We start from the raw sequence: 16,625 nt of genomic DNA, 5'->3' as shown, positions 1-16,625 counted from the left end.
TACTGTGCAGATCAACAGGATGTCTGTAGGTGGTAGTAATGTTCCTCAAAGTGAGCTGCTAATAACATGGAGTACAGATTCCGTATACGCTAGCAGAGTTGCGCACATGATGGAAAACTAAGGAGCTCATGAAGAAACTTGATGGGTGAAAATAAAAACAAACAAACAAATTAGCCCCCAGTCTCCCAGACTGTTTCTCCCAGACTGTTTTGTTTCTATAATTATCTTCAGATATTTTTTCTCTTCCTTATGCCCACTGTACACAACAGCTGGTAGCACCACAATATCCTGGCAGTGTTAGCCTCCCACAGCAATATTTGTGTACTACTTACTCCAAACATTTTGTAGAACTTTAAAACTCGCTTTAAACGCCACTGATATAATGCTGACAAACACTGAAATTGTCTCCTATCTTATCCCAAGTTCTAAATAAAGAGCAATGCAGTGGCCAGTGAATCACAACATCCAAAATCCTTGAGAAATGGGCAGTGGAATCAGATAACGGGCTTGTGGGATAATACTAACAGGAACACTGCCTGATGGGAATACTGTTGCCATATTGTTCTCCTGAGAAAATCATCTTTTTTTAAATGTAAAAAAAATGATGACTTTTTAAAAATATAAATCTTATCTTTTTTTATATCACAAGCAGAATTGTTTTTAGGATTCACGCATAAATAAAAATCATTTCCTTTCTTTGGCAATATAAAGATCAGCACTGAAACTCCTACATCTGTAAATTCTAAACTGTCACAAATATTTCTACACTAAATCGATATACCATATATACTACCATATATACTCTATAACCCTAAAGACAGAACACCATGCAGTCTTTTACTCATTAAAAAAGAACCAAGGTGAGAGGAAACATAAATGTGCTGGAGAAATAAAAGAATCCTCAACACTGTGACAATGGTTAGTTTATCCTGTGCAAGAGAAGATCATGTAATTCTCATTAACGGTAAAAGTGAATGAAAAGCCTATTAGCTAGTTGGCCTATTTCCTCTCACACTTGTTTAAAACAGTGGAAGGTGTTTGGAGGTAGTTTTAATGTCCACTGTGGTGTTGACATTCCAGTGCAATGTTGATACACCATAGTGTTATATATCATATCACAATTAAAAATCCTTATAAAACAAGAGGACACAATAATCTAAAAGTAATTTATGTAAAAAAAATAATAATAATAATAAAACTTAGCAGCAAAACTTTTTTTTAAATTATGAATTAAATCTGTCAGGAAAAATTTATATCTGAATCTGATTTGAATCTATGATGGAATAAAAATGCATTCATGCCGAATTGTCATAGACACTCACATGAATGATGTCTTAAATTCCTTTAATAGTTGGAGTGTTTTCATCAGACCGACTCTGTACCTGTAGCTCTTTGTTTTAACAACTGTTCTCTCTGAGCGTTCTGGAATGACATCATGCATTCTTTAAAGTCCTTAACCTGCGGCTGGCATTGTCTCCAGTCCTGGTGCTCTGCCATGCACTCCTGGACGGCATAGTGAAGTGGTGCGCAGCCTGTCCTGGAGATCATCTGATCCACTGGGTCGTTTTCGTCCTCCGGTCTGCTGCGGTCATGGGGTGACGGTGAAGGAGGAGACGCCATCCTGATTTAAATCTGGGTTGGAGAGAAAATTTCTTAACACTTTCACTGAGAGGTTAAAAAGATGACCTCAAAACTGATGGCAGCACAACTCAGTGTGAGGAAGTAAGCCATTAAATAACCACTTACATTTTCAAATCTATACTGAAACCAAAACTCTAACTGATACCAGCAATAATACTCTAGCCTTCCCATTTTATCACGTGACTTTCATTCATAAAAAATTGTTGATAATACTGCTGGCTGTTTCATACTGATGCTATAAAACAATTATTCAAAATGAATGTAATGTTTTGCTTACCATGGTGCTCTGAGTGGAATTATAATGTTCCATAATGAAATGTCCTCTTACTAAATATATAATTATTAAAGTTATGGGTCTTGGGGGCACATATTAAAATATTCTTAAGGAGACTCTTAGGAAAGGCAGACAAACCTGTTCTGCTCCAAGCAAACTTGACCGTTTCAAAACAATGGACTTGGTTTGACTTCTTAAGGGAAATATATGAGCTCTATGAAAATGTATGAGTAATTAGAATCATTTGGCAAGTCAAAATAGTGGGAGTAACGGGATTAACAGTACATGAGAAGCTCAAATACAAATACAAAAAGTAAACTAGCATTACTAGAACTGCATGTAAAGCATGTTTTAAAACTACTTAAAATGAGCACCAACCTCTAGTGTCCAGGACCAATCGACTGGTGAGTGGCAGTCTGAAGTTTATGAACGTTTGAAATCTCATTGGCATGAAGAACGTAGAGAACCAAGCGTGTGGAATAGCCTATTGTGCAGTGGAAACGATGACGTGCCAAAAAGAAGGGTTAATAAACGGCTTACTGGCGTATCGATATAAATATTGTAGATCACTAGATCAAAGCTCATATAGCTACGTTTTCTATGTAATTAATTCCGTGAATTTCTTTAAATAAGGCAAAAATCAGAAATCAGTACACAAAAAAGAATTCAATTTGGTTATGGCAAAGGTTTTACAAACATCACGTGTGATGCAGTGTGATGTAGTCTACCAGCTAACTTCTATTGCTCAAAAGTAGCTACACAGCTAGTGCCATCAAACGATGACATTCACTAGATTGTTGTACTATCTTTAATACTAATTTAACTAATCAGCTAACCTAACATTTAAAAAATACTCTCCCATCACTACATCATATAGACTATAGAGATGTCACTAACTAGCTAGCCTAGCTAGCCAACGCTACCAATGCCCTTGTTAAACATGCTGCATTATCCATGCTCACTAACCAGCTAACAAAAAAAAAAATCCTCAGTACAAATATCCGGAGATCTAAAATGTACAAACTCTGCACTTGGAAAACTTTTAAATATTTACATACGTTAGCTAACTTGCAACACACTTCTAACATGTGAAAACAGGCGCAATGACGGCAGTCACTTCTGGTCGCGTTCCGCAAAATATTTCAAAATAAAAGATCGAATAAAAATAATAATTATTTTATTCAATAAGACATAATACTGAATTAAATAATTTAGACAACCATAAATGTATAGTATGGCGGGAAATTAAATCTAATTAGAAGGCAAAAGCCCTAGAGGCTTATATAGTGCTGTTCGGTGTATATAATTAGTGTGGCTAAGAAAACAAAAATGTACTCCTTGAAAATAGGAGTCAACATAATCTTGGAGACATGGAAAATATAAATAAGAAATAAAATTCAAAGATTTGAGAGCTCCAGGCCTGCATCATTCCAAGGCTAAATTTGAAGTAATTCTGTGTAATTCTGGACTAAATCTGAAATGTCGCACATGTTTTTGAAATGTGCAGTATACAGCTAGAATAATGCCTTTTACATAGTGCACTATGTAGAACAAGAGGCATTTGGACTTGAAACGATCCTTATTATTTTTGCTTGCTTCACACTTGTTTGTGGTTATTTGGCTTTTCAGACTGGGCAAGCAGTAAACCAATATTATTATAGAGGTCAAACGATACCTAAAGTACACATTGTGCTTTATTTTATTTTTATTTTAAAAAAAAACATTTTCCGTAAGCCAGGACATCAGTACAGTGCATATGAATCAGTGGTTATTTATTCAAAGATGTTACATTTTTAATTTTTACATTTACAAGATGTTCTTGATATTTTTAAATATTAAATACACTTTAAAATTAAACTAAAAATTAAAAACAAATGTAACAACTGTATTTGTAATATAACATGTAGGTATTGCTACAGACAGACATGGATAATGAGTGGTCTTGTTACCGGGAGCGTTACCAGTGCAGGATGAGGCATGTAGAAGTGTCCAGAGAAAAAGCCCTGAGAGGCAGGCAAGGTGTGTGACCATGAGCATGTGTAGGTGTGTGTGGTTGTCCACGGGTGCTTGAGGGAATCACATATTGCGCTAAACTTGAGTGAAGAGCAGGTGACCGGTGAAGTAGCTCTCAGAGAAGAGGCCGTTGCTGCCCAGGCTCGCCTCCAGCCATACGCGGTCTCCTGTATGCAGGAGCAGCACAGTCTGTCCGCTGTAGGTCACTCTGCTGGGATTCTGCACTTCTGCACTCCTCAGCACCACGGAGCCATTGCGAATCAGAGACACGGTACCCACGCTGCGAGACGCGGCGCAGAAGAACTGAAATTCATACACGCCGGGCGTGGGGCAGGTGAACCTGCCCGTTCCCGGGTTGTAATCGTTCAGGTCATTGTAGACGGTCTGGCGGAAGGTGATAACCCGGGATGAGGAAGAGGAAAGGGGAATGAAAGAGAAACCGAGCAACATGGAGAAAGCAGACTGGGGTGTTGTGATGTTAGCAGCTGGGCCAGGAGGTCCAGCGGGTCCAGCGGGTCCAGCGGGTCCAGTGGGTCCAGCGGGTCCAGCGGGTCCAGGGGGTCCAGCGAGTCCAGTGGGCCCTGTTAGTCCTGGGGAATGAGAGAGAGGGAAGGTAGAGTGAGAGGTGTGAGAGAAAGAGTGAGAGAGAGGGAGAAAGAGAAAGAGAATGGGAATATGAAAAAAGGAAATTGTGCAATTGTACATGTGGCAGCACCAGTTACATGCTGCTATCCGGCAACCACCAGCCAACATTCCTGTTTTTTATCGATACATATTTTAGGACAGGGAATGTTTGGGTGAAGCACAGTTCATGGTTAAACAGGCTACCTGATTCTCCAGGGAGTCCTCTAGGTCCTGGAGGTCCCTCTCCCGGCTCTCCATCTGAAGATGAAGGGTTAAAAATAAACAAACAAGAAAAAATCAGATTCATTGAATTTATAGCAGGTGAACCTATCATTTAAAAGGAAACAACTAGAGATGATTATAATGGCAGTAATGAGAGAATTCTTCACCGAAGCAATTAAAGGAAAGAGGTTTAGTATGCTGTCCTGAAAAGGCCTAGCACTGGCAAAGTGCCTATTTGGAACTGATTTGATTTTATTGAATGGATAGCCCCTTGAGATGTAACATCTTATTTTCAAGGGGGTCCAAAATGCCATGTTCTAGCAAAAAGAGCTCCCAGATCTCTGATCAGTGTAAAATTATAACAGTGTAACACACCCCACATGATTAAACCCATTCAGAGAGGAAGATTCTTGGCTAACCTCATCTCCGTCGAATTGTCTGTAGCTGTAATGTTCACCTAAAAGGTTAAAAGACCAGAGATAAGCCAACACCTCTGAAATCATACAGATATAATTCTTAGCTCAGAAAAGCTCAGCAGGATGAGGCCAGGGTCTTCTGCATGGACTCCCACTGATGGGCTATATCAGCCCTGGGTTAGTCCAGGCCTGTGTTAGTCCAGCCCTGGGTTAGTCCAGGCCTGGGTTAGTCCAGCCCTGGGTTAATCCAGCCCTGCGTTAGTCCAGCCCTGGGTTAGTCCAGCCCTGCGGTAGTTCAGCCCTGGGTTAGTCCAGCCCTGCGTTAGTCTAGCCCTGGGTTAGTCCAGCCCTGCGTTAGTTCAGCCCTGGTTTAGTCCAGCCCTGCGTTAGTTCAGCCCTGCGTTAGTCCAGCTCTGGGTTAGTCCAGGTCTGGGTTAGTCCAGCCCTGCGTTAGTCCAGGCCTGGGTTAGTTCAGTTACAGGTGCTTGATTGAATGTGTGTTTCAGTTCAGCAACACTTTAGTGGGTGTTGTGTGAATGAGGCACACGAGGAAGGGAAGTGACTAACACTGGAAGAAAAATGGCTAAACATGAAAACATATTTACTCTGGAGATTGTCCAGGGCATGGGGAAGCACTGAGCGGGGAAAGCTCTAGTTCTGTTAGTATGTGTTTGCATTGGTCTTTACCCAGTTCAATCCAGGGTCTGAGATCCAGGGGCAGAATTTCATTGCAGCTGATGAAATCTGTCGTGCTGGATGTGAAGCGGAATGGGTCTGCAGGGACACTCTTGATGCCTGTGTTCTCACAGATTATACGGGACATTGAAACAGACCTCAGAGCAGCTCTCTGTCTTCTGGTAAAAACTCCATCCTTCTCCCACCACAGCCTGGATGCAGATCAACCCAAATCACACACACACATACAAACCTTACTTTAGACATTCATGTTAAAAGCATTCCTGCAAGTCTATTTAATCCCCGTTGCTCAAAGAACGAGGTCATTTCGTTTCCCAAAGCGCCACCCGAGCTGCAGCCACTCCTCCCGCACAGCACCTGTCTCCTTGGCGGATGTTCTTGAACTGGGTTGAAATGAGACAGGCGAACAGAGGACCAACACGCCCCCCAGGGACAAAGGGTTCTGCCACGCCCCCCAGCCAAACGTCTATGTTGGCAGGAGACCCGTAGAGTGAGATGAGTCTGTGAGCCAGGTCTGTGTTGTTCAGCACATGGGCCAGGTCAGTCTCATTCTTAGGGACGGACAGCCCACAGAAATTCCGCCATGCACTATAACCTAAAGACAAAGAAACACAACTGTACACTACACAATCCCAATTCCAGTCCCCAACATCTGCGTCCTGCACATTTTCCACTTTTCTTCACCTAGGAGTTGCAGATGATCAAAACATGGCCAAACAGTCACATTACCTGTTCAATAAACTAAAGAGTACATCAAAATCCTGCACTGGATTACAGTTTAAGGTCCAGGATTGAACTCCACTGAACCACTGCATCACTGAATCATCACACTTGTGTACACTTTTGTGCTTGGAGTGCACGCAGCCAACTTGTAGTGATTAGCACAAAGACCACTTGGATTGCACAAGAACAGTAGTTGAAAACTAGCTATGCGTACATGTGTGTGTGGGAGAGAACATGCGTGTATGGGTGCAATCATGTGGGCATGAATGTCTCCGTACCTGGCAGGCCGTGATCACGGCCCCTCTGCATGTTAAGGGATGCCAGGTCCATGGCGATGTGGCTGGTGAAAGTAAACAATTTCTCTCTCAGTGCATCCACCAGCATGTGGTCCTGTGTGTTCAACTTAGCTGGCCGACCAATCAGACCACGTATCAGAGGGTCGACGCCACCTGGAGGCAGGGATTCAGCAAAGAATTATTCAGGATGACATTCTACTACACACTAAAGTAGGAATGGACAACTCCAGGACTGGGGTGTCAGTTCAGAGTTTTTTCACCCGATTCCACCTGTGTGCCGTAGCAGGGGAGGAAGAGCAGGATGGGAGTGTACTGCTGAATTAACTTCACAGTCCCAACATCATTTCACCTGAGGAAATCAAGCATGGAGCTTGAGACGCGTGTAACGAGACGCCATGAGCTCACCTTCAAAGATCACCCTCCATGGTGAGAAGAAAGCAGTGAAAAGAGGAACACTGGGGAATTGCGGGTGGTTCTTGAAGTTTTCGTCCAGACGGAAGACGAGAGGCTGGATGGTCAGGTGGGCGAAGCGGTAGGCTGCAGTGGCGAAGACGTTGGCGATGCTCGGGTCAACGTCGGGGTTGTAGCCAGGGTAACGACCAAGCTGCTTCTTAATGGTATCTGGGCCCAAGATATGTGGCAGGTAGTCCCTGAACACAATGATCTGCAAAGGGGATAGACTGTTATCAATTACAGTCAGTCATAACCAGTCATAATGCCTGGTCAATCTGTGTGTGTGTGTGTGTGTGTGTGTGTGTGTGTGTGTGTGTGTGTGTGTGTGTGTGTGTGTGGGCGAGCTGTACCTGAAGGTAGGCCCCCATGATTTTGCGAGCTTCTTGGTAAAGCGTCTCACCGCTCCAGTGGGGGTTGAGGAGGCGCAGGACTCGGGCCAACCGGTTGTGCTCCCTCAGGAATATCGTATGCAGGGAGGTAAGAGCGATGTTCTCATCTACACGGGCATCACCTGCAGCGAGGAAGAGGGGGCCAGTTGAGGAGTTTGCACACACACTGGATTTACACTGTTCGGAGGAGTCTGTACACTGGGTGGACTTACACTCTTCAGAGGAGTTTGCACACTGGCTGGATTTACACTGTTCGGAAGAGTCTGCACACTGGGTGGATTTACAATGTTCAGAGAACTCTGCACACTGGGTGGATTTACACTGTTCAGAGGAGTCTGCACACGCACTGGATTTACACTGTTCTGAGGAGTCTGCCTCTTCTTTCTGCTTTATGCTTCACTTTCTTTGATGTTGGTTTATTAAAAGATTGTCTGAACAACTGAAGTGTAAAAAGTGCTTTATCATCAATATTTGTTCAGTTTTTACTTTGCACTGAAGATGCATTCAGACATTGTTTCACCAAAGCACTGTAATGTTAAAACTGCTGTTTTGCTCTTGTGTGTGTGTGTGTGTGTGTGTGTGTGTGTGTGTGTGTGTGTGTGTATGCGCATTTACAGCATACAAAACAGAACGATTCAAACTAGAACATAACCCATTTCTGCGCCTAACGGCAGAGACCAGAAGCAAAACCAACCTGCGATGAAGCACGGTACTTCCTGTAGGTTCGAGTCGTTGAGAGTGTGTCTGCGTGTGGCACAAATGTTGCTGACCACCTTGGTGAAGGGCAGAAGCTCACGCCCGTTGTCCTGGAACTGGTTGTTGACAAGCAGTTGGCCCAAGTCATTGGAGAGGTCACGGAGGCTTTGTGCCAGCGACTCATCAGAGCCGTACACCTGGCCCGCGTCCAGGAACGCGGTCAGTGAGTTGATCTGCTCCCTCTCTACGGGTACTCCCCCGAAAATGTAGGCACCGTTACCGGATCCGCAGGCTGGCGCCGAGCGGAACACAGGCAGGCAGCTGTTGGGGCCGGTGGGTAGACGGGGGTCTCCAGATGGAATCTAAACAACATGTTGGAGGCGATTACTCACAATGTTGTGGATTAAACCATATTTTGTTAAGGAAACAAACAACATTGCTATGATGCCACTGGAACTATTTATCAGTAAACATGATCTTGTTATTGTAATCATGCATAATTCTTCTAGTTAGATTATTAACATAATTCTTATTACATTAACTTGTAGACAGAGTACACTCAAGTGTAGTTTACACTGCAGAAATTAATGTAATAATGGTCATTTTGATATCGTGGTGGAATTGTAATCTCGAATGGATTTAAATACAGAAATGGAATTAGTGGAAGAGTGGATATATGTGTGGAAAGGCAAGTTTTCCCGTGAGCCGACCTGGATGGGGAAGCAGGGCTCAGACATCTGGCAGCTCTGGTCACATGCGATGCCATTGTCGAAGGACCGGATGCTGGGGGTCTGGGGTGTAAGAGACAGGTCGTGGTCGTTCCACTGGCCGAAGAAGGTGACCAGGTGTGTGTACTCGCTGTCACCCTGCACATCGGCGTCCTGCGTGCTCAGAATACGGTTCGACACCAGCCTCACCTGGAGGAAGAGAACAGACCTCAACTGAGTCTGGGCTCACCTGGCTGACATCACAATGCTTAATAAAACAAAACAGGTTTCTGTCATACCAGAGGCAGTAGGACACCATTATAGAGCTTGCCAGGGTTCCATCCTTTGGGCTGTGAGATGCCATCTTCATAACTAGCGGGTAGCCAACGAGCCAAGGGTGTGTTTGATGCACCAAGGAGTGGATTCTTCCTAGAGATTCAGGATACCAAAATTAGCCATTCTAATGTTATACTGAGACTTTGATACCCTTAACCCTGAAGCTGTTATATTAACATTTGTTCATTCATTTTAAGCAGGAGCACAGTGAGTTTGCCATGAAATTTGCATCCACAGCAAAAACGATACCATAGAATTACATGATAATTAACCAGCTTCAGCTGTTTACTAACACAATGAAAGAATAATCTAACAATCTAAGAAACTAGGTAACATATAAGGGTGTTGAATATAAGGTTATATGATATGATATGATATGATATGATATGATATGATATGATATGATGTATGATATGATATGATTTAAGATCACAGGACTAGTGCCCTAGGAGTCTACTATTTTGCTCAAGGACACAATGACATTGTTTTGAAACAAACATAACCCTTGACATGTAGGTTCACACTGAAATTCCCCAGTCAGTGCAGCCGATAGGTCTTCCGGGCAGAGCAGGGCAGAACAGGGCAGAGCAGGGCAGAACAGGGCAGAGCAGGGCAGAACAGGGTAGAGCAGGGCAGAACAGGGCAGAGCAGGGCAGAACAGGGTAGAGCAGGGCAGAACAGGGCAGAGCAGGGCAGAACAGGGCAGAACAGGGCAGAACACTGCTTACTGATTGTTGCAGACACTGGTGGCTGTGCGGTATTTGTTGACGAGGGGCGTGGTCCTACATGAAGGGGGCCGGACTTGAGCAGCACAGCCAGTCAGACGCACAATAGTTGAGAGCTCATCAGGGGTTATCAGTGCTGACAGACAGAACAAACAAACAAGGTGAACACACAGCAGCACTTTAACAAGACACATTTGGGTTCAGTTTTGATCAGATCCTTCAAAGATTTTAAAAAGATGCCAATGCAAAAAATAATAATAATAATAACAAATGCATTAAGAACCAATTATAAGAACAATAAAATAAGACAGATACTTGGGGACCTTAGTCAGTACCTCTGTGTGTGTGTGTGTGTGTGTGTGTGTGTGTGTGTGTGTGTGTGTGTGTGTGTGTGTGTGTGAGAGAGAGAGAGAGAGAAACTTGATGTGTGTGTCAGACCTGTTGCATTAATGGATCTCTTGTGTGCATGGTGGGTTTTCTCAGTAAGGATCCTGAGCGTCTGTTCCAGGTAGTCAGCCGCTCGTACAACCTCCCGTGTTCGGCGGGACGGCTGCTTCATCAGACGCAATTTATCTGTGGGTTTGATGTAGCCATCCACACGCACCCTCGCTAGACTCCTACATAAATCAAGCACATGCATGCAATAAATTGCAATATATTTTTGACAAATATTAAAATGTTTTCTGTATAGTACATTTTGGCATGGGCAAAATATAATATATCTCTAAATAAAGTCTGTTAAAAATACTGCTGATGAAAGAAACGCTGACTCACTCTTGACGAGAGTACAAGTACGCATCGTCTACGAGTCTTTTGGCTTCTTCAATGGAATCCAGGATGAAAGGCCTGCCCAAGCCTTCCTCTACAGACCCTACACAGAGCCAGATTACAGCCGGGTCAGGATTACAGAGCCAGATTACAGCCGGGTCAGGATTACAGACCCAGATTACAGCCGGGTCAGGATTACAGACCCAGATTACAGCCGGGTCAGGATTACAGACCCAGATTACAGCCGGGTCAGGATTACAGACCCAGATTACAGCCGGGTCAGGATTACAGACCCAGATTACAGCCGGGTCAGGATTACAGACCCAGATTACAGCCGGGTCAGGATTACAGACCCATATTACAGCCGGGTCAGGATTACAGATACACATGCAATAACAGAAACAAACTGCCACACTAAGACTCTGCAGGAGGTTTTATTATAAATATGTAGGAATAAGGTAATTTAGAACTCAATTTAATACATCCCATGGTTAGTATTCAAGAACACATTATTTAAATCTGGGACAGATCTGTGATGTAGTATTGATTTTTTAAAATTTGCATTTTGAAGGAAAAATGTTCTTTAAAAATTCTTCCCCAGCACATTAAGCATTTCAAGTTTTTTAGCATTGGCAATTGCATCCCACTGTACACATACACATGCACAGACACATCCTCAGTAAGTTTCAGCATGTGTCTAGTGAGATGTTTGAGATATGGTTGGCCTGTATTGCTTTACCTGTTACAGGATCACTGTATATGTGGCACAACGGCAGCAACAGAGTGCAGATGAAGAATTTCATCTCTGAAACACAGCAATCCAGATGCATTTAGCTCACAATCCCTTGGTGTGCAGCTAAAACCAAGGTAAGGAGTTCTTTTCTGTAAAACGTCTTGAACTGCAATGATAAATAACTCACAGAAACCTCACATGGCAACTGGTCATTTAACACTTACTTTTTAAAAGAAAAATAATAAATTAAAAATAAGTAAATAAAATTTCTTGAGCACATTTCCGCTGGCTTAGTAAATATTGCTGCTTACTTCTCACAACAAAGGAGTAGTGTAGTTTTTTTTCCTTCAAATACACCCATAGTGTGACTAACAATTTCACACAGCATTATAAAAACACACAGAAAAGCATCTACAGACGGCGCTGAATAGGATTTTGACTGTAAGCAAAATTAATATAATGCATAATATTAAACAGTGGACAAGTTCTTAAGCATCCTATCTCTGCTAATCACCTACTCCAAGACAGTTACTTATTAAAGTAAAAAAACATACACACACACACACGCACACGCACACACACTCCCACAAACCCACAAAATCACCAGAAGAGCAGAAGATACAACCTTGAAAAATCGTAATGAATGCAAATATTTAACATGCAGATCCTGAACTGCAGCTGTAAGAGAGGTTTAACTGAACATCCTGCTATGCTGGAAGACTTTTATAGAGAATCTGAATGGCTCACCCTGACCCCATCCCAGAGGTGGGGTTAGACATTTCACAGCAGTCTATTTCCTCCTTCCTCTTAATTTACTGTTAATCTTACATGCTTCTATTTTCATTTACTGTCCTGTGTTTATTCCAGAAGCATTTATTGTTAAAGTATGTGTTTATCTGGGTCAGGTTCTAAAAGAAATGTTGAGCGGCATCTCTGCCCACACTGACACTTCTCAAACTGAGTGAGTGCACAACAACAGCAGATAATGAATCCAGTGCAACATTTTCTGAGGATTTTATGACATTTCTTTGGTCATTTGTTAATTCTAACATATTAAGGGAATGGGGATAGTGATCTATCTTGAGGACACAACAATGTCACACGAAAAATACCAAGTGAACTTCTGGATCTACATAGAGAAATCAGTAGAATTACTGTAAATTTGCTTTGAGTCACATCAAATGAATTTACACAGCAATTTATAAAACAGTCTGGTTTCACACCTCCAGTGAACAAGCCAAAGGCAACTGTGGCAAAGAAAAACTCCCTTAGAGAATGACGAAGAAACCTTGAGAGGAACCAAGGCTCAGAATATGAACCAGGGGGAACCCATCCTGCAATATTCCTGAGGTGGAAAAAGGCTGTCATAGATGTATTATTTACATGAACTTCAAACAAGAAAATGGGATCCATAATTGCACCAAGATCTTTAACCATTAACCATTGTGAACATGATGTACTTGGGAGACCATCAAGGTTTATTACATAAGCAGAAAGCATCCCTATGACTGCCTGTGGCTGCCTGCTTGAGACTGGGGCAGTAAGTAGGAGGATCCATGGAGCTTTCAATGATGTAGGGGGGAATGACCACAGGCTGTGATAGAGGCACATTCCTCCTCTATGTTCTCCATCCATAGAAGAGTCCATTTCATACTATTACAAGTAGGTGGTAAGCCTCATTGGTAGATGTAGATGGATGGATGGATGGATGGATGGATGGATGGATGGATGGATGGATATATGGATTGATGGACATATGGATAGATGGATGGATTGTAGATGGATGCAAATGAATGGTTTACAATCAAAATAATGTATCCAGATAGAACTATGAACACCTTCTTGTAACTGTGCTATACGGCAATTGCATGGCAGGAGAACAGCGATCTATCTATTCCCCACTTACTACTTGCAAGAGGGACTGAGTAATGGAGTTTTGGATTTGATCTACGGATGTCTACCATTGAGCACAAACATGCGAGACATACTATATAAGATTCCAAAATGTCGCTACAGATCGTAGCTTCAGTACAATGCTCTCTACTTCTTTCCTTCTTTCTGTTTACTGTCGGTGTGTTCTGCTACTCAAAACTGATTACTTTCATTGGAGAAGAACATCTTAAAATCAGCTACTCCCCTCCAAGTATTTTTCCCATGCTAACGGCATCATTATCAGTGTTGTTACCACCCTGTCTAGGCTGGGAGGCCATAACATAGGATTTGAGTGCAAGAGCGGTAATAATTAATAATGGAATGCAAGCTAGAGAAACAGGTTGATGGCAAAGCTCAGTTGCATTTACAAGTTTGGTGTTTAGATACAGAAATATGCAAGAAACTGGTTCAGTAGCTTCAGGAGTTTCCTAGGCCAACACAAAAACAAAACCACACTAGAAACAAAAAGACAAATGACTAAGATAACAAAAACAAATGCATAATGACTACACTGACTATACTTGTATAAAGACAAATTGGCAGCCACTCCCTACCACCAGTGAGTAACTGCTGTATACAGGACAATACATACAAGATACATGAGACATTTATTAACCAGCAACCAAACCAATAAGCAACAAAGTGAAAAAAAACTTCCCAAACAAAACCAGAAAATGGGGAGGAACTTTAATGGCTAAGGGAAGCCTTGGGGGAGAGACAGACTCAAAAGGGGTAAACTGGAGAGGGGAGGGGATGTGTAAAAACCTCGACAACCTCGCAGGGAAGAAATGAGGTGTAGCCCAAGGGCTCAGAGACCTCAATACCTGAAGTTACCGGCTAGGAGCTTGGCTCAAAACATTAGCAAAGACCCAGCACTGAATAACTGGGTCACTGGGCTTTTATAGCTCTAGCCCAGCTGTTGGGCATCAAGCCTGATTAGTAGTGTGGTTGGCCTGGTGCCAACCCTTACAGTACCCCCCACAGAAGGGGCGGCTCCTGATGTCCCAAGGCCAGCCACATGATCCCGCCGAAAAGCTCGAATGAGTTCACAGTCCAGGATGTGACAGGAGGGGACCCAGGACTGCTCCTCAGGCCCGTATCCCTCCCAGTCCACCAAAATCTGGACTCCACCAGGAACCCGCCGGATGTCCAAGAGATGCTTGACCGTGTACGCCGGTGCACTGTCCACCATGCGCAGGCCTGGCAGGTCGGAGAGGCCCACCAGACACGATACAGGCCTAAGGCGAGACACGTGGAAGGTGGGGTGGACGGGGAAAGGGCAAGGAGAACCTTGAACAGCCCGATGTAGCGAGGAGCAAGTTTGCGAGGACACGCACGCAGAGACTGGTCCTTAGCCAATAGCCAAACCCGCTGTCCTGGCCAATAGGTCGGCACTGGTCACTGTCTCTTGCCGGTGTAACACTTTTGAGCAGCAGCAGTGGATAAGAGAGCCCTGCGTGCCCTTTGCCAGGATAGTCGGTAGCGCCTGACTGTCTGCTCAGCAGACCGTACACCCTAGTCAGCCTCTTGGTCAGGAAACATGGGTGGAGCATACCTGAATTGCCACTCAACTGGTGACATGCCTAAAGAGGTGTGCCACAGGGTGTTGTGGATGAACTCCACCCAAAATAGGGGCTCAGACCAAGAGGATGGGCAGGAAGAGGCCAGACAGCGGAGGGTGCACTCCAGGTCCTGGTTAACTCTCTCGGTCTGGCCGTTGGATTGGGGATGGAAGCCAGAGGCCAAGTTTTTGTGGTCCGTCCAGGCCAGGAAGGGGTGTTTTGCCCCCTCCAGCCAGTGTCCCCATTCCTCGGCGGCAAGCTTGACCACCAGTAATTCGCAGTCCCCCACATCATATTTCCGTTCTGCTTCCGTTCTGGACAGATGTCAAGAGAAGTAGGCACAGGGATGCAGTTTTTTGTTCTCTCCAGACCATTGGGATAGAACTGCACCAATTCAGATGCGTCCACCTCAACGATAAACAGAAGCTCGGCATCAAGGAGCTGAAGAATAGGAGCCTTGATCAGATGCCATTTCAGTTCATCAAACGCCTGCTGGGCTTCTGTGGGCCAGCAGAACCGACCCGACACCTTCCTGGTCAACATGATCGGTGGGGCTGCAACTGTGCTAAAGTTCCTAATGAACCTGCGGTAAAAATTTGTGAAGTCCAGGAAGCATTGGACCAGATGCACCGAGGTGGGTCTAGGCCAGTTCTCTACAGCCCACACCTTGGAGGGGTCCATGCACAACATATTGTCAGAGATGATAAATCCCAAAAAGGAGATGGTACGGGCATGGAACACTGACTTCTCCAGCTTGACGAAGAGGTGGTTCTCGACCAGAAGCTGGAGGATCCATCTAACATGGGTGACATGTTCATCTACCATTTGGCTGTATATTAGGCTGTCGTCTAAGTAGACGAAAACGTATCTGTCAAGGGCTTCCCTCGCAACGTAACTGGACGGGTCTGATGACTAACAACCCCTGGCTCAAGGGACCGGCCATAAATGGCAGCAATGGGTAGGAGTTCATCCAGTGGGACAACCCAGTGTCGAGAAAGCAGCCCACTGCCCCAGAGTCCACAAATGCCTGGAAATGTGTTTCAGACACATGAGAGGTCCTCCCTGCCCTGACGGATGTTGTCTTTTCCCTGGAGCTCAGGACAAGCTGGGCAGAGATGACCTGAGCTTCCGCAGTACAGACACTTCACTTCCGGCATCTGAGCATCACGCTCACTCCGGGAAAGACGGGTGTCTCCGAGCTGCATTGGCTATGCCATAGCCACCCTTGTTTTCTCTGGTATCCATAACATTCTGCTTCACACCTACAATAATGTATTGTATAATCCTCTACATCACTGCCCCCCACTAGCCCCTTACAGTGAGCTTCACTGCACTTATGCTCACTGAGTGGCAGTGAATGCCGTGCAAACAAAACTATCTATAATATGTAAGAGCTGTTGTGTGATTAACAGTGAGAAT

At 44.0% G+C, this 16,625-nt stretch overlaps 2 protein-coding genes across 4 annotated transcripts; both read right to left on the bottom strand.

Annotated features, from left to right (window-relative positions):
• Positions 1-1,035: 1,035 nt before the first annotated feature.
• On the bottom strand, positions 1,036-3,054 carry LOC113582993 (cytochrome c oxidase assembly factor 4 homolog, mitochondrial). Of its 2 annotated transcripts, none has more exons than XM_035535207.1 (3): positions 2,974-3,054; positions 2,294-2,399; positions 1,036-1,632 (listed from the first exon to the last, which is right to left on the bottom strand). In XM_035535207.1, exon 3 carries the CDS (start codon positions 1,618-1,620, stop codon positions 1,366-1,368), a length of 255 nt encoding a protein of 84 aa, XP_035391100.1. In that variant the 5' UTR covers positions 1,621-1,632; positions 2,294-2,399; positions 2,974-3,054; the 3' UTR covers positions 1,036-1,365. The 2 variants fall into 2 exon arrangements, with proteins under 2 accessions (XP_035391100.1, XP_035391101.1); XM_035535208.1 differs by having other exon boundaries at positions 2,882-3,022.
• A 616-nt stretch (positions 3,055-3,670) lies between these two features.
• On the bottom strand, positions 3,671-12,389 carry mpx (myeloid-specific peroxidase). Of its 2 annotated transcripts, XM_035535659.1 has the most exons (16): positions 12,338-12,389; positions 11,719-11,784; positions 10,986-11,082; positions 10,650-10,828; positions 10,215-10,347; positions 9,450-9,579; positions 9,154-9,360; positions 8,442-8,805; positions 7,709-7,869; positions 7,311-7,569; positions 6,888-7,058; positions 6,244-6,481; positions 5,878-6,077; positions 5,194-5,231; positions 4,757-4,810; positions 4,464-4,518 (listed from the first exon to the last, which is right to left on the bottom strand). In XM_035535659.1, the coding sequence occupies exons 2-16, from the start codon at positions 11,780-11,782 to the stop codon at positions 4,513-4,515; spliced, it is 2,301 nt and encodes a 766-aa protein (XP_035391552.1). In that variant the 5' UTR covers positions 11,783-11,784; positions 12,338-12,389; the 3' UTR covers positions 4,464-4,512. The 2 variants fall into 2 exon arrangements, with proteins under 2 accessions (XP_035391551.1, XP_035391552.1); XM_035535658.1 differs by lacking the exon at positions 5,194-5,231 and having other exon boundaries at positions 3,671-4,518.
• Between the last annotated feature and the right edge of the window lie 4,236 nt (positions 12,390-16,625).

This window comes from Electrophorus electricus, chromosome 17 (assembly GCF_013358815.1).
Source record: "Electrophorus electricus isolate fEleEle1 chromosome 17, fEleEle1.pri, whole genome shotgun sequence".
Taxonomy (NCBI): Eukaryota; Metazoa; Chordata; class Actinopteri; order Gymnotiformes; family Gymnotidae; genus Electrophorus; species Electrophorus electricus.
This window is presented reverse-complemented; position numbering and strand designations above follow the sequence as displayed.